Source organism: Simochromis diagramma, unplaced genomic scaffold (assembly GCF_900408965.1).
Source record: "Simochromis diagramma unplaced genomic scaffold, fSimDia1.1 OVJJ01000308.1, whole genome shotgun sequence".
NCBI classification, from domain to species: Eukaryota; Metazoa; Chordata; class Actinopteri; order Cichliformes; family Cichlidae; genus Simochromis; species Simochromis diagramma.
Window position 1 is genome coordinate 3,392,734 of NW_024386785.1, and position 25,142 is coordinate 3,417,875.

The 25,142-nt window shown below is 40.4% G+C and overlaps 2 protein-coding genes across 7 annotated transcripts in view; one reads left to right on the forward strand and one right to left on the reverse strand.

Moving 5' to 3' along the window:
- LOC120728136 (polymeric immunoglobulin receptor-like) overlaps positions 1–23,219 on the reverse strand; it is a 29,091-nt gene extending 5,872 nt beyond the window's left edge. The window contains exons 1-9 of one of the 6 annotated variants that reach the window (XM_040022903.1): positions 21,149–21,257; positions 19,155–19,258; positions 15,385–15,624; positions 14,295–14,630; positions 12,181–12,522; positions 11,774–11,836; positions 11,063–11,170; positions 7,900–7,940; positions 7,063–7,815 (exon numbers count right to left, since the gene is read on the reverse strand). In XM_040022903.1, the coding sequence (XP_039878837.1) occupies positions 7,696–7,815; positions 7,900–7,940; positions 11,063–11,170; positions 11,774–11,836; positions 12,181–12,522; positions 14,295–14,630; positions 15,385–15,424 (1,050 nt within the window). In that variant the 5' untranslated portion in view covers positions 15,425–15,624; positions 19,155–19,258; positions 21,149–21,257 and the 3' untranslated portion in view covers positions 7,063–7,695. Of the gene's footprint in view, positions 1–7,062; positions 7,816–7,899; positions 7,941–11,062; positions 11,171–11,773; positions 11,837–12,180; positions 12,523–14,294; positions 14,631–15,384; positions 15,625–19,154; positions 19,259–19,926; positions 20,233–21,148; positions 21,485–22,876 lie in introns of those variants that run through there. The other 5 variants (XM_040022904.1, XM_040022902.1, XM_040022907.1 and 2 more) reach the window with 5 other exon arrangements.
- The window catches only part of LOC120728121 (neural cell adhesion molecule L1.1-like), a 589,469-nt gene that overhangs the window by 444,836 nt on the left and 119,491 nt on the right, over positions 1–25,142 (forward strand). The gene's annotated exons all lie outside the window — the stretch shown is intronic.

Genomic DNA, 25,142 nt, shown 5'->3' on the forward strand with positions numbered 1-25,142 from the left:
TGACTCTATTTCAAAGCTCTGAAGCCAAACTCAGCAGCTGATGTGAGTCAGTTACTTTATGTGAATGATTTCAGTTCATTCCAGCATTTAAACTCTGTGCAGTCGTATTTCTGTTCAGCTCCAACAGGACAAACAGGAAGAATTAGGAAATAACTTTTCACACAACTCTGGGTTTGAAGATGCTGACAGATTTCACTCACGTCACTCACAGGTAGGGATGGGTACCGGTGTCCGGTGCCATGATGGCACCGGTTCTGACATAAATGGTAGTAACCAGACCGAAAAGACCGAAAAGCAGCGCACATTTCGGTGCTTTATTTCGGTGCTTTTTTTTCCCTGAGCTGTGATACACTTCTAGCCAATCATTTTACCTTTGCGAGCGTAGTAGGCGGGTCCAGGTATGTACGTTCTTTTAGAGCAGAGCTACAGATTAAAAATGCCCAAGGCAAAGTGGTCAAAGTCTGGCTGTACTTCACAGCAAAATATGCAAACTCAGCAGCAACAAGTGCTTTAAGCTGATACTGTGATACTGTCAAAGGAGGTAACACCTCGAATCCGATGAAACACCTGGCGACGCATAGCGTTTTTTTAAAGCCGAGAAATGCACCGTATTTGATAGCTTGCTGCGAGACCTCACACCGAGAACATCTACTGCACTGCGGGTGTGGTGCCTGTTATCGGACCCGGAGTTAGCAATATCCCCCAAAAACCCGAAGAGGAGAGTCCTGGCCCCTAGCCCTGCCAGTGTAGCAGAAATGATGAGGATGATGATGCAGCAGCAGCCGTTCTTCTCTGCGTGAGTAGCTTAATGTTGTTCGTGTGTAATTTACGTTGAGTAGGCTAACCACGTTATTACATTAATGCATGTAAGGTGAACTAGCAAACATCATCATAGCTACATGCAGCTGTCTTCTTGTTTGATGCAGATGCTCCCTTCACCCTGGCCAAAAAGGCTAAAATGACCAAAGAAAAAGAGGAAAACAGTTAAACATGAGAAGTTTTTGGACAAAGTTTGTGTTTTTTCCATTGTTTAAGCACTGCTTCCAGCCAAGAGTGATGCCATATATGCCCCATAGCTGCAGAAAAGGCTAACATTGTTATCTTTTTACATAAAAACAGCTGAACATGAGAGGTTTTTGGACCAATTTTGTGTTCTCCATTCTTTAAGCACCGGTTTGAGCACCGTTTCAAAAGTACCGATTTGGCACCGGTATCGGATAAAACCTAAACGATACCCATCCCTACTCACAGGTTTATATTTGTCTGCAGGAAGTGATGTCATTTTGTCAAATCTATAGACCAGTTGATCAAATCCATAATTCTCTTTAGGTTTTAGACACAGACTGTGAGAGAGTGTTCCAGGGTTTAGTAAAAACACAAGACAAGGACATAAGAAGCTAAGCAGGGAAGATAAGGGAGAGGAGAGGAGAAAAGTGCGACCGCCTTCGCCGAGAGCCAAACGAACAACGAGCTGACTACAAGCTGACTCTGGTGCTACTCCTGAAAAGCCTTTGAAAAAAAACTGTGTTTCTAAAAGTGATTTAAACACCTCAAGTGTTGGGCCAGCCTAATATAGAGGGGCAGCTTATTCCATCATTTGGGGGCCACAACAGCGATAGCTCGGTCCCCCCGGTGTTTCAGTCTCGACATGGGGACAGCAGGGAGTGACTGGTCAGTTGATCTGAGAGACCTTCGTGGAGTGTATCGGTGTGGAAGGTCTGACAGGTAAGAAGGAGCCATTTAAAGCTTTCAAAGCAAACAAAGTTTTAAAATGAATTCTAAGATGGAGCCAGTGTAAGGAGGCAGGAGCAGGGCTAATGTGCTCGCGTTTGTGTGTCCCTGTCAGCAGGCGAGCAGCAGCACTCTGGACCATTTGCACGCGTGATAGTGAAGCCTGATCAATACCAATATAAAGTCCAATACAATAATCAAGGCGAGTGGTCACAGATGTGTGTAAAAGTCTCTCCAAGTCACAAAAAGAAATAAAAGGTTTGACTTTAGAGAGCTGCCTCAGCTGAAAAAAGCTCTTTCTCACCACTGTATTTACCTGTTTGTCCATTTTAAGATCTGGGTCCATTTTTACTGCAAAGTTGGTGACAAATGGTTTGACACATGTGTGAGAGGACCCAAGTCAGATGGTGGGACACCAGGGCCACTCGGCCCAAAGATAACGACCTCAGTCTTTTTTCATTAAAATGCTCTGATGTCCTTGAGACAGTCTAAAATAGGCCTGAGGGGGTTGGGCTCATTGTGTTTCAGGGGTAGGTGCATCTGACAGTCATCTGCATTAAAATGAAATGAGACTTTATGCTTTTTAATAATATGGCCAAGGGGAAGTAAATAAATGCTAAAAAGAAGGGGCCCAAGGATGGATCCTTGAGGTACACCACATGGGAGGAGGGCAGACGATGAATAAAATTTACCAAGTGAGACAGAAACTTCTGTCACACAGGTATGACTTGAACCACTCCAAGGCAGTGCCTCTAATTCCAACACGATGTTCTAGGTGAGACATAAAAATGTTGTGATCTACTGTATCAAAAGCTGCTGTGAGATCCAAAAGCACAAGTAAGACAGAATTCCCAGAGTCAGCAATTAGTAAGATATCAATAAAAACTGAATGAATCTGATGATTGAAAGCAGCAGTTTGTCCCCTTTATTTCACGGACTACAGTTTGTTTGAGGACGTAACAAATACTTGCAATGAACGACATGTTATTGAGTAATTTATGACTCTATTTTAAAGCTCTGAAGCCAAACTCAGCAGCTGATGTGAGTCAGTTACTTTATGTGAATGATTTCAGTTCATTCCAGCATTTAAACTCTGTGCAGTCGTATTTCTGTTCAGCTCCAACAGGACAAACAGGAAGAATTAGGAAATAACTTTTCACACAACTCTGGGTTTGAAGATGCTGACAGATTTCACTCACGTCACTCACAGGTTTATATTTGTCTGCAGGAAGTGATGTCATTTTGTCAAATCTATATGCACTGTGGGAGTGAACTGTGAATAGTCACAGTGAAGAAACAGGAACATGTAACAGTAAAAGCAACAAAATGTGTTTTTGTCTTTCAAAGAAAAATTCATTGACTTGATCAACAAGTTTGTATTTTCAAATAATAACTGAAAGTATCAGGTGGAGTTTTTACTTTGATATTACAGGTTATTTTGAGGACGTAACAAACACTTGTAAGAAACCATCTTTGAAAGGACGAATCCTAAAGCCAAAGTGAGCAGCAACATGTCCATGAATGTCTCACTGTGATGGTTTCTTCTGTCCATACTGGCCACAAACACATCCATGAAATCATGAATAAAAGCAGTTTGAATGGAAGAAGCGTCCATGAAAGTGACTCATAGCTGACTCTGATCATCATGTTTAACAACAGAAACATGTTGAAGAAGGAGAGTGACAGAAAGAACAAGTGAATGTACTCACAAAGGAAGAAGAAGCAGATCAGAGTGTGACGGACTTTCATGATGAGGCTCTGATGGTTCACTGCTGCCTCTCTTCTTCTTCACTGGAAACCAGGAACTTGTGACGCCTCACTTCTCTAACTGAAGGAGTCCCTCCTCCAAACACCACAGCACCTCTACACTCCTCCCCTCTGCATCCGTCTGTGAGTCTGCTGCAGGGCCTCAGGCTTCCTCCTTATATTTATAGTATTATGTGCAAAGTGGAAATACAATGATGACACTTGACTCTGTTAAATTCAGCACAGTGACCAAAACCTCCAACAATGATCATCATTCATCATGAAATCATTTCTCTTACTGTATCTGAAGAACTTTAGTTTGGGATCATTTAGTACAACAGTTTGGGTCAAATGTTAGAAAAGAGTCAGACTTTCTTTCTTCTCACAGTTTGTTTAACACGAGTTTCAAATCTTTGCACATTTAAATACATCTATTAACAGAATATGAAAGAACAACAGTTCTGATATTATATCAAACATTTCAATCACCTTGTGGTTCAAAGTGGTATTACATGACAGCCTCATGTAATACCACTTTGAACCACAAGGTGATACATGAGTCAGTAGCTTTGTCTCCATTCAGGGGCTGCATCCTTCAGAGGACCCAGCTATCTCGGTCTATGTGGGCCGGGTCCTCTGAAAGCTGAGAAGGGCTGGAGTGCGAGCTGGGAAATGGGAAGACATGCCAGGAGTTCGCTGTTCTCGCCAGCTCTAGTGACCCTTGACCTCCAGGTCAGCCATCGAGCTGGTGGGTAACAGACGTCTCCGAAAACGTTGGAGCACTTTGGCAAATATGTGATGTCTTGATAAAGCGAGCAGATTTTTGAAGTTTACACAGCTACATTCTCGCCTTTAACTACGTTAAAAGAAAAATGTTTTGACGGGATAACGTCCATGCTCATGTGTTTGTCAGCTACAACTTTGATTAGATGAAGCTGAGTCTCAGTTTTACATTTTATATCAGCTGTAATCTGATATTTGTGACCTATCGGAGACTGAGAGAGAGCAACTTGTGTTTTTGGAAACATTTGAAGTGTTGCTGAATTCCAGTGTAAGGCTGAGGGTTTATCTGTTTATCTGTTTATCCTCGTCAGTGTTCGCATTATGTTCCACGGTTGATGTACCTGATGTTTGTTCCAGAACCACACCCACTGTTATACACTCTGAATGAGGCAATAAAGGGAATCCTCTTCCTATTGCTGCCTGGCTTCATTCTGTTAAAGACTTTATTCTTTCCCCCTGAAAGGAGACCTCACTGTGATGGTTACTTTGATGGACTGTCTAATCTTGAACAATTTGTCTCAACTTATTGAACTGGCCATAATTAGGAGCCAGCAAATTGTGACCAGGTTGTCTGAATCATGCTAAAAATACAGATACACTGAAAAGTGTTTAAGTTACGACTGCCTCTAGAAATGAACGCCTCCTGTTGTTTGTGCGCTCGGATTTTCTTTCCCTAAAAGCAGACGGCCTGTTTCCTGTTTGATGTAATCAGAGGACTACCTGCTTGGTGTTTGTAGGCGACTGTCCCAGGTTCATGTTTCATGGTAAAAAAACGTTTCAACCGTATTTCAGTATGATTGAAACTGAACTGATTATGACAGGAGACCTACAGTTTAATGTTGTTTAAGCACACGTGTTATGGATTTTATAAAGCAACAGGATGAAGGAACAAATCAAACTCATTCGAAATATTCTACAAGCTCTCGCATTTCTCAGCATTGTTACCTTCAGACTGATGTATGACGATGGAGCTCTTTCTCAGTGTGAGACAAAGTTCCCAGACAGGTCCAGCCCACTGTTCTTACTCTGATTTCACAACAACTATTATGGAATCAAAAACCTCAAAGTGCTGACTGACTGCTAAATACATCTGTAAAATCTGTCATATAATTTCTTTTATTTGCATCGGTGTGAAGGGAACTTCTCTGTATGTAATGAGCCTGTCTGCAGCCAGCAGGCGCCTGTTTACTGTGTGCTGAATCACTCCACCCTGTCTTTCTGTAGGCCTGTTTGTGTGGCAGGTCTCATGTACTGGAGGGTTAGTGCAGCTGGATTTCCACCAGTGACACTGACAACATCTGGCTGGTTCCCCTCCCTGAGACACTTTTTGAGTTTTGCTTTGGGTTCTTGAATCAAACAGCACTGTGTGCAGCATTTCTTCACCCACACACTCATTTACTGCTGATTACACTGACTAGACCCACCATGGTTATCACTCTATCCAATGGCTGTTAATAGCAGTTATCACTCCCAAGTATGGCTCAGATTGGCCCTCCTGTTCTGCAGCTTCACCCCAGCACAGTCTATCCTCCAGTTCCTGGGGCTTCTCCTGAACCTGCTCCTTCACCCATCCCTGTTCCCGGGGTGAGAGCGACCAGGGCCCGGCCTGCACCCGCGCCAGTTCCTCAGGTGGGGACAGCTGTAGGGCTGCAGCTATTGATTATTTTAGTAATGGAGTAATTATTTTTAAAATGTGCTGTTCACATGAAGCTGGCTTGACTTGAATATTAATACTGAGTTGACAGAATCCATGTGTATTGCATAAAGACACATAAAAAGTAAAGACTTTATATCCATGTATCTGATAACAGGAGTTCTAAACTAAAACTCCTCCAGGTGACGGTGTCACGGCAGCTGCCCTGGAGTAAAACACAAAACACAAGATTAGAGCCTGACGTCGGGGTGGTGAGGTGATGTCAGGCACTGCTGCCCAGATTAAAGTCTCCAGGTTCAAGGGTCTTGGTCAGCTGGGGTCTTTCTGTGACATTCATGTGCTCTCCCACGGTCCAATGAGACGGTTGTCAGGTTGTGCCCAAAACATATAGGTGTGTATATGAGAGAGTGTGGTTTCTGTCCTTTCTGACTTGCGACCTGTGCAGGTGGACCCGCCTCTCTCCCTGTGACAGCTGGGACAGACTCCACCCCTGTGACCCTCAGCTGAATAAGCAGTTAACAAAAATGATCCACAGAAATTCCTCCGTTTGCAGTTCAGTAGGTGACGTGCTCATCACATCCACTGATTGTGTTGTTGTTGTAAGTTAGGGTAACTGGAACAGCTGTTCTTTCACAGACTGGACCCCACATCAGCTCCCTACTCCATCCTGTAGTACAAACTGGTGTGACACCAAAGTCTGTTCCATACAAATAATCTGATTCAATACAAACACCAGCATAGTGCTGACCTAAAGAACACCAAAAGTCACAGGAACGCTGTGGAAATGTGGGATTTGCAGCAGGACTGATGTGGATCACAAAGTGAAGGCAGACTTATTATGTTTCAACCACTGTAATAATAATAGAATAAGAACACCATCCTTGTAGCTGCTGCGTGCTGCGTATGCTAAGGTTTTATATGCTTAGCTGTTAGCTCTGTGTGGCTAACCAGCTGATTAACTTCAGTTACGTCTGATGCAGATCCATCAAGTGATTCCAAATGAACATTTAATGCAATGGATTCACTTAAAACGCTCAAATAACATAGAAGAATCCAAAGTTGTCTCTGTTTAGGGTTGAGTAAAATATGAAATCTATAACATTTAATTATTTTTCTTAGCGTACAAAAAACAGACTGATCAGGGGAGGTAATGTTTTTGTTGTTGTTAATAACATGTACATAATATTGGCAGTTTCATGATACTGAGGGGAGCGACTGTGATGGTTACTTTGATGGACTGTCTAATCTTATTGTTTATTCTTGTCTCATTTCCCCTCATGCATTGGTTTGTATTAATCCATCCGCTATAATAAACATTTTCACTTTCAGTTAATATTAATATGTCTCCACGCTGTTTTGTCTGCATTCGGGTCCTCTATTCTCCACTCCACACAGTCTGCATCTGCTGACTGTGACACATGTCATAAGTGCTGGTTTTGCTTGTATTGAAAGAACACGTGTGTCATTTTTACTGAATATGATTTCAAATTTATTCTTTTTAAAAGTGATAAAGTTCATGGAGCTGAATTTCTCTTTAGGGTCAGTGAAGGCTAACATAACAAAGAAAATAAGACAGTACACGAATCAAAACAAAAATAAAACATCATAACTTCCTAAACTAAATGAAAAAGGATAAGCATCCAAATTCCAAGAGACACAGTCAGCACCACAGACAGGAAACTGTACAGACTGACGATGAATTCACAGCAGATTCATCCAGTCTGTGTACAAACTGTGTCTTTGATGCACTGAAACAAACCCAGGTGTGAATCCAGAGAGTCTCATGTGTGGTGTGTGAGTGTAGAGTAGGTCTGGTCCTGGTCCCTGCCGGCTGGATCGAGGCTCTGGTAGATCGAGTCTTCACGTGTAGAACCTGGAGTACAGTTCTCGTAGTGGACGTCCTGAAACAGAGACAAACTGTCTTCTTCACATAAAAAGAAGAGACTCTGACTTGGTTAAATCATTTGTGCTAGAAAGAAAGTCACCTCCATGTTTGTGCCCTCTGAGTTTCCTCTGGTCCTCAAACCTGTGGAACAAACAAAGGATGTTCCTCTGTTAGAGGGAAAAATCATTCAGTGCACGTGACAAAGAAATACGAGAGATCATTCATAATTATTATTTTTTTGGTTATGAGCAGTCTGACATCTGGATTGTTATAAATCTATCAATTTATTTATTGTTCACTCTATCAGCTCAGTAGTAAAAAGCATAGACTGTATGTTAAAGATGGAATTTTCTGCTGTAATGTCAGCTGTTGCTTTGTGCACTCCTGTTTTAAAAGGCTCAGTTCAGCATGTTGGCTGCAGCAGGAAAGAGTTTACTGAGGTCACAGTGAGCAGTCAGCTCATAGATACAAGCAGATATAACCAGGTCACTGTTTCAATCGGAGGCTCATTTAGTCGTCTGTGGTGAACGCCTGTGTTTTGTTGAATGAACGTCAGATCCTTTTTGTCTTCCTGTTTTCTCCTGATGTTTCTTTGACCTTGAAGTTTCCCAGATATGTACTGATACTTTTGATCCACTTCTTCTTCACCTCTCTGCTTTACTAAGACCTGAGTCAATATCTTATTTTAAACTCATGAAAACTGTGCACAGTCTCCTCTTCTAAAGGAAAAGACAAATACCTGATGCATTCTTAAAGGATTTTTCATTTTTGTATTTTTTGTGCTTACTTCAAGACATACTTAGAAAACAGGAAATACTTTGTATCAATAGGTAACTTCACATCTGAGCAGACAAGTATCACATGTGGAGTTCCCCAAGGTTCCATCTTGGGACCCCTTCTGTTTAACATGTACATGCTCCCACTGGCACAGATTATAAAGAACAACAAAATAAACTACCACAGCTATGCAGATGACACACAAATATATATCACAATGTCACCAGGAGACCAAGGCCCTGTACAGGCTCTTGGTAAATGCATTGAGGAAATCAATGACTGGTTGTGCCACAATTTTCTCCAGCTAAACAAAAACAAACTGAAGCAATAGTCTTTGGTGCCAAAGAAAAACGATTACAGGTCACCAGAGAACTTCAATCTATACATCTAAAAACCACAAACCAGGCGAGAAATTTGGGTGTAGTGATGGATGCAGACCTAAACTTAGAAAAACACATTAAGACAATAACAAAGTCAGCTTACTATCACCTCAAGAATATATCAAGGATAAAAGATCTGATGTCTCAACAGGACCTGGAAAAACTAGTCCATGCATTCATCTTTAGCAGGCTTGATTACTGTAACAGCATCTTTACAGGTCTACCTAAAAAATCAGTCAGACAACTACAGCTCATTCAGAACTCTGCTGCTCGAGTCCTCACTAAGACCAAAAAAGTGGACCACATCAGTCCAGCTCTGAGGTCTTTACACTGGCTGCCTGTCCGTCAGAGGATAGACTTTAAAGTTCTGATGCTGGTCTATAAAGCTCTGAATGGTTTAGGACCAAAATACATCAGTGACCTCCTGACCCAGTATGAACCTTCCAGATCCCTCAGGTCATCTGGATCCGGTCTTTTATCAGTTCCCAGAGTCAGAACCAGACACGGAGAAGCTGCATTCAGCTTTTATGCTCCTTATATCTGGAACAAACTCCCAGAAAGCCTCAGATCAGCTGAAACACTCAGTTTATTTAAATCCAGGTTGAAGACTCACCTGTTCTCAGCTGCATTTGAATAAAGCACCAAATCCACACTTTAAGCTTAAATTTCAAAACTTACATTTTAACTACTGATTTTATCTACTGTCCTGATTTTATCTACTTTTTAATCAATTTTAAATCGTGCTTTTTATTGTTTTTGTTTTTTAATGTCTCTGTAAAGCACTTTGAATCACCTTGTTGTTGAATTGTGCTCTATAAATAAACTTGCCTTACTAACATGTTTATTCACATCATTGGACAATAGCATAATTCATTTATATAGCACTGTAAAATCATCACATGCTCGACCAAAGTGCTGTACATCAGTTCAGCAGATCTGCCTGAGAAATATTCTGTTCTCGTTTTTTCTCTCTCTTCCTCCATCACCTGGGCGGAGTTCATCCTGGGCTCCCGCCTTTGACTCATATTACTGCTCTTGGCTGTACTGTTGCTTGACTTGTGCCAGTGAAATCCTGGCGAGGAAACTACTAATCTAGTTGCCTTGGTTTTTGCTTCTTGTGTTAACACATCATTTCCTGTGTACGGACACTCGGGACCTGTCCTTGGTCCTTACAGAGATTCTGGTGTGAGCGAGGAGTGAGAGTGTTCCCCTGCTTTCCCCTGTGGACTCCCTGGAGCCCTGATCGCCGCACTCTTGTATAGCACTTTGTCACTGTCGCACATTTCACCTGGTGTTGGTGAATCAAGCCTCTGTTCTTCCTTTGAGCAGAGGAGTCCTGCGTTTGAGTCCCTCCAGCTACCGTAACAATAAATATAAAAAAAATAACAGAGTCAGTTACGCACTGAGTCAAAAGCCTGTTAATAAAAATGAGTTTTTAGCCTGGATTTAAAGACCAACACTGAAGCACACGGCATAGTAGCAGAGTACAGTTCAAAGCTTCGGGGCCATGATGGAGAACGCTCGGTCTCCTCTGAGAGCAACAGCTGAGCAGCTGACTGGAGCGAACGAGGAGAGAACGAGCAGATCTGACAAATATACAGGCACCAGACCATGTAAGGGTTTAAAAACCAGTAAAGGGATTTAAAATTAGATCCTAAATTCAACTGGAAGCCAGTGTAAGGAGGCCAGAACCAGAGTAATATCCAGCTTAACTTTTACCAGTTAAAACCGTACCACAGCATTTTGCACCAGTAAATGAAGGGCGGTCCCTTAATATTTCTTTGCATTTAAATCAATAATTTAACAAAGCGGTGAATCGCGTCCTTCCTCCTGAATGGTCCACCTCTCACTAAGCCAATCAGAGTACTGAGCAGTCAGAACGGAAACAGAGAAGGACTCAGTCCTCCTGAAATCGCCCTCAGTGCAGCCGAACGTCCATCAGTCTCTCCACTGTCCTCAAACCAAAGCGTGCAGACGAGTCACAAAGAACAAGTCAGGGAAAATATTTTTATGTTTCCCTGCAGCTTTGACAAGTGACGTGAAATTAGTTTCAGTGTTTGATCATAAATGGAAAGTTGTGTTGTTGCTGTGTCTTTGTTGTCCTACCTCTGTCGCTCTTCCTCTTAATGCAGATTATTACAACAGCCAGTGATGAGAGGACGATGATGATGATGATGATGATGAGTGGAGTGATGATCACATGCAGCAGCACACCTGTGACAGCAGAAAAACGATGTTGCAGTCTGATTTGCTGATTGATGATTGGCTCCCTGTTTGCTTTGTGAATCACTGAATCATCCTAAACTAACAGACGAGTGTCTGCAACGAGCATCCAGCATTTCTCTGCATGTGGAAACATGAGTTCCAACTCGTGATTACTGAAGGTAGAAAGAGGTGAAGTTGTTCCACTGATGACCATCAAAGGAAAAGCCTAGAATTTCATGAATAACCAGAAAAAAGAGCAGAAAAAAGGTTCTGCAGCAAAAACAGTTCATAGAAAGTTAATGGAGTGAGTTCATCATATGTAAATATTTGACTACCAGAATAAATACTGTTCACTCTTTCTGGTCATTACACCAGCTGTAGCTTGAGTTACTAAGTCTTTAGAGTAGATCATGTAAGATATTTTTGTAAAATATTTTGTGACAACATTTATGTTGTAATCTGCTTTTTCTTGTGTTTGTGATGGAGAACATCATGTGCATGTTTGACTGGGTGGTGACATTCGTACAACAAACTCATAACTGTGCTCAGGACATAAAATATGAACTCTGATTATACAAAAGTTCCATCTCTTGAACCAGTAGGCAGATGTACCTGCAGATGTTTTCTCAGACTGCTCGGTGGTAAATGACGAAGGTGAGGCTGATTGGACGACTGCTGAAGAAGGTCAGAGAGTGAAGTTTGATTTAGATGTGGTTGTGAAATGTTAATGTTTAAAAATTTGCTCATTTTCATACACAAGCTGTAAAATAATCCATAATCCACTGTGGCAAAGGCAGACATGTCTGAGTGGAATTAGAATATTTTGGAAAACTTTGAAGAAAACCATCCTTCTGTTTCAAAACTGTAAACTGTATTTTCTTTTTCTTTTTTTCAGTGATCAATATCAAAATAACTATCATATAACACGGCCTTTAGACAAAACATCATTGCTGTCAGTAAGAAATAGAAATCGTCGAGTCCACAGAGACGTAAATGGAGTCATGTCACTAAAAACTCACCATCTGTGACGCTGATCTCAAAGTCTCTGAATGAACCTTGACCAGCAGCTGGATTCAGAGAACATCTGTACCGTCCTGAGTCAGACTCAGTCAGCTGTGTGATCGTCACATACAGAATTCCTCCTCCTTTATGTTTCTCCTCTGACGTTCCTCTAAATCCAATTCTGTATCTGTCTTTGAAATTATCTTCACCATCTGTTTGAAAAAGAACCTGCTCTCCACATTCTCCCCTGCAGAGGTACTTATGTCCTCCAGACTGATTAAAGGAACATGCGACTGTGAGAGCGCTTCCAGTTTCTTTATCAAAGTGTTTCAGCTGATCATCGTTTCCATCCAGCAGTGCTGTTAAAGAGACAAACGATCAGTAGTTACTATCTGTGCTGAAGATGATGCAGTCTGATCACAATAACTCCAGTTTGACCCACAGTTACACTGGGAGCTGCCCAGTTCAACCAGTCTGTGGCTGGAACAGTGAGTTCAACAGTGATTTGAAGTGAATTCTTCAGCTTCAGCCCGACCTCCTCGTGCCATCATCACAACATCATCATAAAACAGTGACACACGCAGACACTCTGCTAGTGTCACTCTGGAGGTTTTACTGTGTTTACTGTACAAAGCAGGATTGAATCTTGTCCACGTAACTTCAGGGTTAATCGTGTTTTTTAATATGAAGCTGGTTCACTTATTACCTGTTTACATCACTGTGCTAATATATATGCTAAGCTAATCTGCTCCAGAGTTATGTTCCAGATCACAGATCACCAGGAAACCACAACCTACTGTCCAATCAGATCTCTGGAACCGAGACCTCTGAGAGCAGATGGTGGTGTTCAATGTCTTTGCTTCTCCCTGTTGATGCCTGAAGGAATATTAATTATTAAATACAAATTTATTCCCTGATTCTTTTTTCTATTGCAGTTTTATTGTTTCATAATCAAAGTATCTGATCCTAAAACAAGCAGCTGTTCGATGACCTCACATCAGATTTGCACACAACTCTAACAAGAGGTGCATTTGAAAGAGTAAAAACTAAACCTTTCTTTTAAACATGAATTTAATGAAATGCTGATTATGATCCATCAGATTCTCTGTGTTTTAATGAGCTGAGACACTGATCACTTCAAAAACCTAAACTTTATTAATCCAGTAGCTCGTTCACAGTCTTACTGATGGCAGCGTTCATTCAGGCCTTTAACACAGTTTACTTTAGTCTGTGTTACTGTGTGTGTTTAACCTCTTTATAGTTTTATCTTCCTTCTTAAAATCAGCTGCTCTGATGTCTCCGTGTTTCTGATTGGTCAGATGTTGCTCCCGCCTCTTTCATGTGAACACACTGGCAACGAAGGGGTTAACTTAGCGAGCTGGTGAAAAGCTTCATGCTAATGCTGATGTCAGGTTCAGTGAGTCCACACAGGACTGTGGTTTAGGAAACTCAGGCTTTAACCCTGAACGCTTCAGTTCCTGTGCAGGTGATCAGAGGAATCAGAAACCCAACATCATCACTGAAACCATGAACCAGGACTCACTGTGCCAACAGAGCAGAGCCTCAAATTTAATCCAGCAACATGAGAATAGTGTGAGGTTAAGAACGCCTCAGTGAATCCTGTGCAATGCAAACATGGATCAAACAGATAAATTCTAATTTACACACAAACCTTTGATTTCCATTTTCAGACTCAGAAACTGAACACAGTTTAGTTCATGCTCATGACGTCCAGCTCAACCACAGAAAGCAGATCAGCTGATCACTTAGACGAGACCTCAGATATCATATTAGCCGATCTCATATAGAGCTGTTAGTGTCTCCTGCCCACAACCCTCCACCACAGCTTCTGATGAAATAAATGTGTCTGTCTGTCTGCTCTGTGCAGCACGATTCACTCACATCATCCTGACATGATGGACATTATGGCACGAATGTTCTTTTCCATAGTTTATATACATGACTAGAGTTAAAGAAACAGTTCAGTAAAGAGGAGTTTGTTCAGAGAGTCACTGACTGTGAAAACTGATAAAAAGTTTAAGTAAAAAACTCAGTTTCACAAAACTTTTCTTCAGACTTTCAGAGACAAAAGAGAGAAATCAACATTTGCACAGTTTAGACTGAAACTCACCTTCAGCAACAACAACTTCAAACTGTTTGTATGAAACTGATGATGGAGATTCAGCCACAGCACAGCTGTACTGTCCAGCATCAGACATGATCAGCTGTGTGATGCTCACAGACAAAGCAGGAGCATATTCTACACTTATACATTCAGTGCTGTATCTGTGACGTTGATGCTTCTCATCTGTTGTATTAATAAGAATGTTTTCTCCTTCACATTCTCCTCTGCAGAACATTTTCCATGTTCCAGCAGTAAAGAAGAATCCAGCTGTAAGATTTCCTCCAACGACTCCAAATGAAATGTTTTTGTTGATGGTGACTTCAGGGTTTCCCTCCTGCAGAGCTGTTGGAAACATGAACCATCAACAGTTACTGTTTGTACTTCCTGTAAGAAGCTGCAGTCTGATCACAGCATCCACACACAGACACACTGAGACTAAAGTCTGAATGTGAAACACTGAGAGCTCAGAGTTTAAACATCATCTTCTGTTTCACTTTTCTCTCCTCATTGATCAGAACAAAGATCCACATTCAGTCCTGTTAGAGCTCTGACACTAAACTGTTTGTGATCAAGAGGAAACTAAAAGTTTAACATCACTGAGTTATTCACACTTTGGTTTTAGGCGATGACTCACAGTTTTATATTTGGCTGCAGGATGTGAGGCAGTTTATTCTGTTTCATCTGAGTTATCAGGAACAAAATGTTTGCAGGCAGATTGTCTTAGTTTAGTCAAATTAAAGTTCAGCCAAGTCGATAAACTCTGAAGGCAGCAGGCTGAGTTTGTTCCCTTTATTTTACTGACTGTCCAGTTTATTCTGAGGAAGTAACAAACACTTGTAATGAGCTGTGCTTGAAACGATGGTTTCACATGTTATCAAGTCCTGAAGTGAGCAGCAACATGTCCATGAATGTCTGACTGTGATGGTTTCTTCTGTCCATACTGGCCACAAACACATCCATGAAATCATGAATAAAAGCAGTTTGAATGGAAGAAGCGTCCATGAAAGTGACTCATAGCTGACTCTGATCATCATGTTTAACAACAGAAACATGTTGAAGAAGGAGAGCGACAGAAAGAACAAGTGAATGTACTCACAAAGGAAGAAGAAGCAGATCAGAGTGTGACGGACTTTCATGATGAGGCTCTGATGGTTCACTGCTGCCTCTCTTCTTCTTCACTGGAAACCAGGAACTTGTGACGCCTCACTTCTCTAACTGAAGGAGTCCCTCCTCCAAACACCACAGCACCTCTACACTCCTCCCCTCTGCATCCGTCTGTGAGTCTGCTGCAGGGCTTCCTGCTCATTCATGCACCTCTTTACATTTACATTTATCCCTGAAACCAGAATTCACATCACTAATTTAAAATGTGATGATGTGTCCAGCTGATTCTTCCACTTCAGCTAAAATTCATTTAGTCTTCTTCTAATATTAAAACTCTTAAATGATCATAAGTGTCATTGTTATTTGTGCATATTGTTCTTGAGACTTCACAGCATTTCAGTATCTGCTGACTCTGAGGTTGTAAGTCTGTCCGACCTTCATTAAAGATCTGAGTTTTTCCATGAGATCTTTGGAATCTTGTGTTCATATTTTTATTAGATAATTCCTTATTTAATTAACTTAGTTTCATTTTGACAGGACATAACAATGAGACTTAAATATTACATCACAGCTAACATGACAGCCAGCACAAAGACCCAGGATAGAGGATCATTCTTGTCCATTTCAAAAAGTTGCATTGAGGCTGTTTTTTGTCTATAACAGCTGCAACAGCTCGACTTCCTGTTGATGCGATCTCACTGAGTCTGAGGTCAGCTCGTGGCAGAAAAGGAAGCTGAACGTCAACACTGACCAAGTCTGACAAACTTATTGCTCAACAGCACTGAGGGGACAGTTAATATCTGTGCTGTTTTTCCATGGAGAATTATTTTATTCTCACAATAACAAAGAGGAAACATCTCCACTGACCATGAACTGCTGAGACTTTGAAGACATTAAATTTTAGATTTTCAGGTTTCTTTGGTAAATATGAAGTTTAGTGTCTCGGGGTTGCTGTGGTTGCTCTCATTAATGCAGCTTTACTGTCCACTAATGTGCACCACAGGAAAAGAATTTGAATTTCTTTTAATACAATTTTGTCCTGTTAAATATTACTTTTAAACGGTGGAGTGACTCGTTTCACAATAAAATGAGGGAAACTTTACTTCGTAAACTGAGTTCTGCTAATTCACCCCGTGCAAAGCTGCGACGTCTGTAATGACGATGCACACTGAAAAGTTCCCTTTTTCTGTGCCTGTGCCACAAACTCTGAAGTTTAGGTAAGGTTTTTGGTAGTGTTTGCATATGTGCATGTCATTCTGTCTGTGAGCACGAGAGAAAGTTTTCAATGAATTCAGGTAAAAGTGTGTACAGTGGGGTCATGTTGAAAATCCATTGAAACTTCCACCGAGGTCTTCAAAGCCAACTTAATGATTTATCGGTTGAAAATTGACAAAACTTCTTATGAATGAGAAACCACGATGCTTCAAAGTGTGGTATGTAATGTCAGCATAATGCTCTATATGAAGGTCGCTGGTTTAGCTGAGCATGCGACCACACGCCGCACGGCTGAGAGCGGGGTTGGTTCAAATTGCCGCATGTCTCCTCTCTCTCCTGTGCTTTACTGTCACTTTTCACTGTAGCTTTTAAAATAAAGCTGTAAAGGAGCAAAAAAAAAAAAGCTACATGAAGATTTAAAATATCATGTCACGTCTGACCTCTGACCTCTCCTTCAAGGTCAGGATTGGTATATTAATCTGAACGTCAGAATGACAGGAATGCTGTTTAAAAATAAGGTCCCTAAATGTCATTGGTTGTATTAACATACAGTCATGTAGTGAATGATATTAGGGGATTCCCAATATCACATTAGTTTTGACCTTTGACCTCTTTTTCAAGGTCAGACAAGTTTAAACTTTCATGAGATCAAAGTTTTATGAAACATCTTTTATCTTTAAACTGTTCTTTGAGATTTTCTGCTTTTTGTTTGTGTAAGCGAGTGAATATTGATAATAATGTTTCCCACTTTAAAGCAAGCATCCATTTAAAGTGTGAAGAGAGTTTTTAAAAAGTTAGCTTGTTTGGATGTATGTTCAGACGATGTTAGTGAGTCATTTAATTGTATTGTCCGTGCTTTCACTTTTGTTATCTGCATGTTGTGTGCACTTGAAGACGTTCATTTTATTGGTTTGTGTAGTTGCACAATGTGGTCAGCGGGGGGCAGTGTTTAACAGTTAACTGCAGTTTTCCCTTAAAATGCATTTTTGGCTCTTCCTGTTTTTCTTTTTGCTTCGATGAGACTGTCACGAAGAGGTGATTGTTTTTTAAGCAGTGTTGGTCAAGTTACTTGAAAAAAGTAATTAGCAATTAATTACTGATTACTTCTTCAAAAAAGTAATCCCATTACTTTACTGATTACTTATTTTCAAAAGTAATTAGTTACTTTTAAAAAACATGATACAACCTGAATACCTAATGAATAGACATTTAGCCCAATTCTATTTTTTATACATAATCCATCATATAAAATGTCATCAAATGAAAAAAAGTCTCTTTTAAAAATTGTTTTAATCGTTTAATTTCATTTACGCTGCATTAATCAAAAACTAAATTATATACAACAGTCTTTGACTTGAAGAACATTTAAACCTATTTTCTGCACATAAAATAAAATAGTTATTTGTGTTTAAACTCACTCTTTCAAATAGATGCAAGTAAAACAGCAGAAAATGAATAAAATCAAAGACTCAGCGAGTCCTGTCGCTCTTAAATCTACTGTCGCCTGTTTAGCAGGAGTGGGGTGGGTGGAGGTTTGTCCTGGTGCAGGTGTGACGCAGCGGTCATGTCACTGTCCGGGACTCCGGGGTTTCTCTGTGAGTTTCACACTCCTGTGGTAGCGCACTCGGTGCTTGCTCGGACGTTTGGGGGTTTTTTTCACTGTAAAAAGAAGTTTTCTTCCCACTCAGTGAGCAGCTGACACTGATGTTTTTCTCACGTTTTATGGAATCAAAGTCAAAGTAAGGTCAGTACTTCCACGCTTTAAACGCTGCACGCTCATACTCTCTCCTGCACTCGATATATGATCCACTGTTGATCTGCACACAGCTGTTGTCACTCGCTTACGTGATTGTGATGAGACACTCTCGCAAACAAAATCACGGTTAACGGAGTAACGCAGCGTGCTTATGGGAAAGTAACAGTAATCTAATTATCTTTTTTGCAATAGTAAACCCTTACTTTACTTGAAAAAAGTAATCTGATTACAGTGTTGGTAAGAAATCTGTAAATATGCACATAACTTGTTGAAACACGTTGGTGTATTGCAGTGGTAAAAAGTATTTTAACAAGATGAAGTAAAGGACCTGCAGGACATTTTCTGCGTGTAAGCTGCAACATCATCTGTGTGCTCCAATATCCTGAGTGAGATATTGCTGTGGAAAGTACGTGTTTATAAAGTAATACATGTAACACTGGTGCACCTTTTAAACGAGGCTTGTGTAATTTAGCTCTTTGTATTTTGTTCTGTACAGTCAGAGGCCACTGCCGTATTTTTTACTTGTATTCTTTTATTTCTTTACTCCCTCGTGTTGCTCTGGTGCTTTCCCCCCCATTATCCTTTATTCTGTTAATTTGCCACGTTTCCTCTCACGCTGTTAAAGTGGGTTGTAATTTCTACTGTGAATGGAAGGAGAGGAGACTTTCTAGAGTTGTATGCGTGGTTTAAGCTACGACTTCACAGTAAGTGGAGTTAAGTTAATATGATGTTGTACGAACACCAACACAGTGAGATCTGATTATTATGACTTCTCTGCTATCAGAACTCACCTGATGTACCCGATGACTTCACTGCTGTGACTATAGGGGGCGCTGTTCAGAGAGCCAAAGGCCTCGTCGGAAAAATTCATCACAGTCCTGGAGTCGTCTTCATCCTGAAAAAGAAAACAGATCTGATCACCAGCTGTCACATTTTCAGTAATATTTCTGCTCATCAACACAAACTGGGTCAAAGAGTTAGACGAGTAAAGAGTCCACGCAGGCGAGTAAGGCCTCAGTCACAAAGGCCTTACAGGAAGGAACGTGTCTGTAACAAAAACAATGGAGCCACTTTGCTGTGTTTTGTTGTCATTTATGGTTCTTTGTGTCTGTGTTCAGCTTCCTGTGTCGTAGAGTCACTCACAGGCCAGAGTGTTCATTAAAGATGCACTATAGTACTCTGACTATAATCGGCTCTGACGCTCAGACTTTAATGTTCACCGTCACAACTACAGTCCATCAGATGTAGAGAGGCGGACTTTGCAAAGTGGAGTGAGAGTTAGACTTATTTAGAATCATTTAAAAATCATCCAATTAGATTTTTGTTTCCATCCATCCGGTGAAAATTAACAATAGATTTGACAAACTTAGAAACTGAGTGTTGAGAGCAGTCTGCAGCCTGAGCTGTTGGCTCACAGGGATCACTGTACAGACACTGAGCTCAAACTTTGCTCGTGTTCAACATGAACATCCACCACTGGAACAGCAGATATATGACAGGAAATAAGGAACAGCTGAACAGCTCCACTCTGACAACATTTGATTGATGTCAGTAAAAACTCACCGTCTGTGACAGTGACCTCAAACTCTCTGGATGAACCACTCAGGTAACATCTGTACCGTCCTGAGTCAGACTCGGTCAGCTGTGTGATGCTCACATACAGAACTCCTGAATCTGTATGTGAAGCATATCTAATGTTGTATCTGCCTCTCTGAGCTTTGACTTTACGGGTTTCAACAAGAATGTTTTCTCCTCCTCTGCAGAACATCTTTCTGTTTCCAGGTTGTTTAAAGGAACATCCGACTGTGAGAGAGCTTCCAGTTTCTTTATCGAAGTGTTTCAGCTGATCATCGTTTCCATCCAGCAGTGCTGTTAAAGAGACAAACGATCAACACTTACTATCAGTGCTGCAGAAGCCACTGATGCTGCTTCATAATCTCATAATCTGCACAGATTTTATTGGATTACACTATAGGCTTTATTATTCATTACTGAATAGTCAGCACAGTAAACAATTTGACAGTTTTATGAAGAACAAACTTCGACTTTTTTAAACCCTCAGCGGATGCCAGTGAAAACTCTAACTTTTCTTCAGAAACTAAAACTGTCAGAATTAATAATTTAAGATGGTCATTTATGTTTAGAAATATTTAATCATTTGTATGCTGATAAAAATCATATCCTTAATTAGGTCTGATAAGACTCTGTGTGCACTTGTGTACCATGAGATGAGAAGAAGCAACCTTGATGTTATAATTTCCAGTAAAGCTGCAGAGACCCGACTGTCTTGTTCGTTATCTCAAAGTGTAAGACTTCACACATGTTCCACTGAGACACGACCTATTGCAGGTTCCTGTTCTCATCATTTAGTAAGATGTTTACTTCTGCTTGTCTGCATACAGTTTACGTTCATTGAACGGTCGTGTGTCTATGTATAGTATGGCTGGAAACACACACACACACACACACACACACACACACACACACACACAGAATCCAGACACTGATGTTGTTCAGAGATGCCTGCTTAAGGATGTCACGTGTATTTGTAATTGCATATTCATGAACGATTGCTTGCTGACAATAAAGGAATCAGTCGAAGTTGGTTGAGTTCAGGTGAAGGAATCTTTTCCTCAACTTTGACTGACTCGCGAGCCACAAACACAAAGAGCTCTGTCTTGTTCTGCTTTGTCGTGCAGTTTGTTGGTCTTGTGTTCCAGCGGGCTTTGAGCCTAGATAAACCCAACAGAAACTAAACATTTCCACAGCTGAAACAGAAACTCACCTTCAGCAACAACGATCACAAACGGTGTGACTGAAGCTGATGATGAAGATCCACCCAAACCACAGCTGTACTGTCCAGAGTCAGACTCAGTCAGCTTTGAGATGCTCACAGATAAAACATGAGAACCAGTCCATTCATATTCAATGCTGTATCTGCCTGTTTGAGCTCTGACATCAGTTGTATTAATGAGAATGTTTTCTCCTTCACATTCTTCTCTGCAGAACATCTTCCATGTTCCTGGAGACTCAAAGGAGAATCCAGCTTTCAAATCTCCTCCAATGACTCCATAGTGAAGAAACTGAGCATCGGTGACTTCAGGGTTTCCCTCCTGCAGAGCTGTTGGAAACATGAACCATCAATAGTTACTGTTTGTGCTTCCTGTAAGAAGCTGCAGTCTGATCGTTTGCAGACGAACCAAAAGTTACGAAAAATGTTTTTGTTTCATTTCAACAATTTACTGAAAATAGAAAACATAGAGGTGACTCTGGTGAAGACTTTGCCTCGATACACATTGGCCCGTTTTGCTCGTTTAACTGCTTTAACCTTTGACAGAGTGCCTCAACAGTTTCACTTTTTCTTTAACGTTTTACACACACGCACACACACACACACATCCATCTGCTCTCAGTAGAACTGATGTTAGTCAGTGTGTAGTTTCTGTAGCTACTGACTGAATATGAATGAGTTAACTGACCTCCCCACAGACACGCACACACACACACACACACAGACACACACACACACAGACACACACACACACACACACACACACACACACACACACATATTCAGCCTCGTCCGTCACTGGTCGAGTGAGCCCTCAACTAGGATGTTGTGGTTAAACCAGCAGCAGCTTGAATTTTGTTATTCCTCTATTGTTGGTATTATGGGATGGATGCTTAGCTATGAAAAATGCATTAGAAGAAATTTTACTGAAAAAAAATTAGAAGATGAAACCATTACTTTATTTACTCATAACACTTTGTTTTACGTATGACATAAGTGGTAAATCTCCACACTTCTCTACACGTGATGATAGAAAAATCTGACGTAAGGGCGATCAAATTAAAGGAAAGAGAGAGAAACAGAGGACGATTATAATGAAAAGTCCTAAATCTTCAAGGCTAAAGGCAATCACAAAACAGGCCAGTTTAAAAGCAGCGGTGCCTCCTGACGAGCACATAGAAACCATCATGTAGATGTCAGCATCTGCCCAGCTAGTTTCCCACTAAAATATTTTAGCTGTCGACTTAAGAAAGCAGACTAAATTTGGACCTGAACAAAGAAAATAAACTAGAACTGGGAGGCTAAGCTTTAGTCTACAGGTCAATAAAAATCTAAACTCAGGCAAGAACTCAAATAATTAAAAAATAACTGAAAACACTCAAAAATACTAGAATGAAGCTGAACCAAAAAAACCATAATAACCAAACAATAATTAAAACAAACAGTAGAATAACAATAAAAACCTAAATAGAAATCCAAATTCACACATTGAATAAAAATTAAACCTCAAACTTAACACAAACTCTGAGGATTGGAGTAAAAGAAAGAAAAAGTTTCTTTGTTGTTGGCAGCAGGAGGAGGTTTGTGTCCGAGCAGTTTGCAACCAGAGTCAGAATGGAAGCGTCCATGAAAGTGACTCATAGCTGACTCTGATCATCATGTTTAACAACAGAAACATGTTGAAGAAGGAGAGCGACAGAAAGAACAAGTGAATGTACTCACAAAGGAAGAAGAAGCAGATCAGAGTGTGACGGACTTTCATGATGAGGCTCTGATGGTTCACTGCTGCCTCTCTTCTTCTTCACTGGAAACCAGGAACTTGTGACGCCTCACTTCTCTAACTGAAGGAGTCCCTCCTCCAAACACCACAGCACCTCTACACTCCTCCCCTCTGCATCACTCTTTTTTCTTTTCTTCCTTTGTTTCCTGCCTCCTTGTGTCCTCGGTCTGAAGGAATTCTCATTAAACTGTGATCAAACTTTCTGTGCGCAAACACAAGAAATACGACACGTTCTTGTTGCATTGTTGTGAATTATATTTAGCAGTCCTGAATATTAAAGTAACCATAGAAACTGTTATGATCATCCAACATCTGAGATTATTACATACAGAGTACAATGTAACAAAGCACTTTATCAAGCAGCTTCGACTCCTCTCTCCTCATGTGTCTCCCTCACCTTATGGCTGATAGGAGGAAATAAGACCCAAAAGGAGGATGTGATTAAAGTATCAACCATGTTGAAACTGAGAAATGAGAAAGCGGTTTGAGCAGCAGGACCTGAGGTCTAATGTAAATCCTGGTTTTCACAAAGTATCCTGTGTTTGGTAAAAACTCTGGGGAATTGTTTCTTTTGAGGTTTTTTTTTTTTTTTTTTTTTTTTGCAGAATAAGTCATTTTTTCATATTTCATAATGAATTTACCAACAGTGAGTGCGAGTTTAAGGAGGTATGCCATACCTCCTTAAAAGTCGTTGGCAGCTGCTGGTTGCCTTTGAGTGAAAGTAGCTTCTTTTTTCTCAGTAAGGTCTTTCTTTGCAGTTTTTTCTGACCTGTAAGATTCACATTGTGTTACTTTGTTACTTTAAAAAAATTCTTACAGTTTTTAAACAATCAGCAACAACATGCACAACTACACAAAAACCAACTACACACTGACAGTAGAAATGAACAGTAAACACACACACACACACACACACACACACCTTCAAATTTGTGAGGACCGGGTTGTGTGTCCTCACAAGTGACTGTTGGTTCTCACAAGTATAGCAGAATGCAGATTTCGGTCCTCAAAAAGATAGCTAGACAGGAACACACACACACACACACACACACACAGCCCGTGTGTAAAGTATTAGCACACAGTTTCATGCTTTCAGGTGTTTGTTGTGTTCATCAGGGCTGCACAATTAATCAGATTTGATGCTCAGTGATTATCTTTCCACGATTAAATGAGCACGACTGAACGATACTGCAGCCTCCACCAATAAAAATGCAGAGCAAAACAAAATCAAGCGCTCCCCGACGTCATCGTCAACCAATGACATGCCTGCATGAGCCAGCTGTTCCTGGGCTAGTCTCCATGAGTGACACTATGTTAAATATGTAACATACAACAAAGAAGAGCGAGCACTGCTGAGCAGCAGACTAAATGGTAAATGGACTGATTCTCATATGCAACATGCACTGGAAAAAAGAACCGGCAACCTTCTGATTATAAGGTGAACTGCCAACTCTTGAGCCATGATCGCCCTAAATAACAATAATAATAATAATTATTTGGTGTAAAAAAGTTTATAAGAATCATTTTATATTTTTTTCCATAGCATTACATTTGAATTTAACAGTTCAATCTTTCAAATAACGGACAGATATTTGTGAAATTGTGATACATTTGTGAATGTATTTTAACAATCTAAATATGCACATGTACAGACAGATATATTTAATTTATGTTTTATTACATTTACAGCGAGTTTACATTAATTTACATTTGAAATGTAAAATCACAGCCTATTTATGTAAATTTAATGATATTCTAGAAAAACAGTACAAAACTATAAAATACACAGTAAAATACTTTTATATTACAATTTTTTTTACAGTGTGCCACATTCACCTCACATGCACCGTCTCTAAACTGCGTGCTTTTCTAATGACATTCACACTCTGATGCATCGGAGAGCAACTTGGGGTTTGCATCTTGCCATCTTGTTCAAAGAAGAGGAGACGCTGCTCAGCGAGGAACACGGCCTGCGTCTGCCATCAAATTCAAAATGAGCTTAGTTTTCTTAAAATGGTTCATTTTCTCAGTGTGAACATTTTATGTTTTCTGTTCTATTCAGAATAAAAATACAGAACCAAATAAATAAAATAGAATTATTTGATATAATGAATAAAATATGTGTTTATGACATTTACAAATCATTAAATTCTGTTTTAATTCAGACTTTATAAATAAGACCGTCACCGCTCAATGGATCAGGATACT